This window comes from Neopelma chrysocephalum, unplaced genomic scaffold (assembly GCF_003984885.1).
Source record: "Neopelma chrysocephalum unplaced genomic scaffold, ASM398488v2 Primary Assembly neopelma1_73b, whole genome shotgun sequence".
Taxonomy (NCBI): Eukaryota; Metazoa; Chordata; class Aves; order Passeriformes; family Pipridae; genus Neopelma; species Neopelma chrysocephalum.
This window is the reverse complement of record NW_020897734.1, coordinates 1,368,425-1,371,453: the sequence shown is the minus strand read 5'-3', so window position 1 is coordinate 1,371,453 and position 3,029 is coordinate 1,368,425. Positions and strand designations below refer to the sequence as shown.

Sequence of the window (3,029 nt, the reverse complement as noted above, 5' to 3'; positions counted from 1 at the left end):
GCAGCAATCATGGACATATGTCTTGCTTTTTCAGCTGAGCTCTGACTGACAGGACGAGAAGGTGCATCTTGCCTCACCTTTTACACATTCTGAAACAGCTGAGCTGTGGGAGCTTGTCAGGGGGTCTCAGCAGTTGTCTTACCCTTCTTGTCAAAAAGGAAGGACCTGATGCTTAAAACAAAAAAAACAAGATGTGGATATTCTCAACAATTTGAAGCAGCTGTTTCCCACCTGCCCCCTTGCAGCTCAGGCTAGGGTGTCACAAACGGTCTGTTAAAGGTGAGATAACACCATCTTCTCCGGTGTTTTATGAATATTGTAGTACCAACAAAGCCTGTGATAGTCCTAGATGTAGCAGATGGATGTAGTACCTTCCTTAAGTCTTGAAACACCCACGTCAGGTCAGTGAATTCTAAATGGAGTAAATACTGAAGTGCTGTTTATTTGCACGTGCTGTGAGGGGAAGGGAGTGTGACCCAGTAACTTGAGCCTCAGTTGTAAAAAAAAAAACCACCCAAACACCAAAAAGCCAAATCCAAACAACCACCACCCATCCTCCCACCCCCCCCAAAAAACTCCAACCCAAAACAAAACCCCAAAACTGTAACAACAAACCCAAACCCCATCACCACCCCCCCCTCAACCCCAGTATGGGGGAGTTCTGCAGGTTGTTTTGTTGTGTTACCTGTGTCGCATAAAATTCCAAGGGTGGGAGTGCAAGCACGTGCTGCTCTTTCTGCATCTTCACGTTAAAAGCCTCTGTAAATGTATCTACACTACATTTTTACTGACAATTAGCCATCTACTTCCTTGTAAACACTTAGCACCACTAACATGAGTGGAAATAACACCAAACCTTTATTCTAATACACTTATAGGTGGAGTGAAGTTTTAAATGAGCAGTTACTCTTGTGCAAACAGGCTCCCTGACCACATTAATACTCACTCAAATACAGTTATCTCTTTCTTTTGTCTGCTTAGAAACAGCAGTCCAAAGGGCACTTGATATGATTATGCTGCAACTTCCTAAAGGATTTCTTGCCACCTTGCTTCCTGATAATTCCTTACTGGGTTAGGAGGCTGTACATAAAGCAGCAGCTGCTGCATAAAACAATGTAGCTCAAGCTATTGTGTAGTTGAGAGTAAAAGAAACATCTTAAAGTTAGTCTTTGAGACTGAATCTGTAGTCAGTTTTATTGGTATATTTTAGAAAGATAAAAAGACATTCTAGAAATGCCTGGAAGAACTGAGAGAATCAAAGTCTTGCAAAAATATATTTGTAAGAGTAGACTAAACTTCATTTGAATTTTCATTAATAAATATTTACATGTACAAACCCCCCCTATAAACTTAATTCCCTTTCATTATAAACATTAACAACTTCTTTTTATCATTTCACTCCAGCTCTGTCAAAAGCCAGAAGCTTTCCGTATAAAAAGATTTAGAAAAAAAATTTCTCCTTCCACTTTTAAAATTAAGAGCTTCACCAACCCTCAGTGTGCAAAAACAACCTGTACAGCAGTACCAGCACGTGTCAGTACCAACGAGTGTCGCGAGATGAGCCGACTCCACTCCTCCCCTGGTGGCACCTCAGTCATTGTCCGAGCCCTCCGGGGGCAAGAACACGAGGGCATCGCTGTAGGTGTGTCCGTAGGGCCTCAGCCTGTACACCCCGTACATCATCACGTGCATGTGGTTGGGGCTCAGCCCGCTGAAGGTGATGGCCATGTCGGAGCAGCAGCCGTCCGCCACCTGCTGCGGGTGGGTGGCCATGGCCTCCTTGATGAGGGTGCCCACGGATTTGGTGTTGAAGACGTCCTTTCCTTCCGAATCCTCCGCGTTCTCGGCGAACACCCCCGTGTACTTCAGGCAGATCGCCAGCTGCTTGTCCTCGGCGAGTTTCCAAATCATACCTCCCTGCTCCGGACACTTGTTGGGGTCTTCAAGAACACTGGAGAGTCGTCTCAGTGACTCGATGCTTAAGACGATCCCTCCCTCACCATCCACATACTCGAGGTCACCAGATTTCACAGCGTGGCCGATGTAAAAAGGCTGAGAGGGGTCTTTTCTCAGTAAGAAGTACTTGAGATTTTCAATAATAGCAAATGTTGTTGGATACGCAAGAAAGAACCAGCTGAATTCATCCTTGTAGCGTTCATATGTTATCTTGTAAGCTTTTCTCATCATCACCCACATGTCTTTTGTGTTGAGGGCCACAGAATCGAACACTTTGATATTTTCAGAGCTGTAGAACTCTGCCTTGTCGCAGTGCTTGCTCCAGGTCTCCTTTGCTGCAGCCCAGTGCCCCAGATCTTTTGGTTTGACAAGGATGATACAGTAAACACGGATACTTTTACTAAGCTCCATACGTTCACCCTCAGAAAGGTTTAAGACATCCTCTTTGTCGGGAGCCTGGATGTGATGGTGCTCGTGGTCCCGTGCTTTGGTCCCGTGCCCCACCTTGATGTGCCCCAGCAGTGTAACCAACATGCAGAAGGCTCCTCCAAGCACCATGCCCTTCACGAAGGAGCTGCTTTCAGAAATCATTTTTCCTAGGAAAGAGACGCACCGTGAGACCTTACAGGAATTAAGCGCACCAGAGCACCAGCCCCGGTTCTAATTCATTCTCCAATTTACAAACCCAGCTGCAGTTCCCTGACCACCCGCACCAGCACAGGGCCAGTGGAATGGGTGACAATAAAGAGGTTCCCTGTCGCGGCTCCGGGTACCGCTAACGGTACCACAGACCCCGCGGGGGGAGCCTTGTGCCCCGGCCCCCCTCAGCCGCCGGGATGGCACGGTCCCGGCACCGCCGCCCCCACATCGCGGCCCGCGCGCTCCCGGGGAGCGCTCCCGGAGGCCGGGCCCCGCCCGCTCCGTCCCCGGAGCCCCCCGAAGCCCCCCGCGGTCCCGCCGGTCCCGGGGCCGCCCCCGCCCCGCTCACCGGAGCCGCGCGCACCGCCCCTTCCTGCGCCGCCGGAAGCGCCGCGCGGCCGCTCTGGGCCCCGCGCGCGCCCGGGGCGGGGGCG

At 49.9% G+C, this 3,029-nt stretch overlaps 1 protein-coding gene across 1 annotated transcript; it reads right to left on the bottom strand.

Moving 5' to 3' along the window:
• Window positions 1–1,367: 1,367 nt before the first annotated feature.
• C1GALT1C1 (C1GALT1 specific chaperone 1) lies at window positions 1,368–2,987 on the bottom strand. Its single transcript, XM_027687195.1, has 2 exons — window positions 2,945–2,987; window positions 1,368–2,552 (listed from the first exon to the last, which is right to left on the bottom strand). Exon 2 carries the CDS (start codon window positions 2,545–2,547, stop codon window positions 1,591–1,593), a length of 957 nt encoding a protein of 318 aa, XP_027542996.1. The 5' UTR covers window positions 2,548–2,552; window positions 2,945–2,987; the 3' UTR covers window positions 1,368–1,590.
• Window positions 2,988–3,029: the final 42 nt, after the last annotated feature.

Coding starts and splice junctions, on each gene's coding strand:
- C1GALT1C1 (XM_027687195.1), bottom strand. CDS start 2,547: ATGATTTCTGAAAGCAGCTCCTTCGTGAAGGGCATGGTGCTTGGAGGA.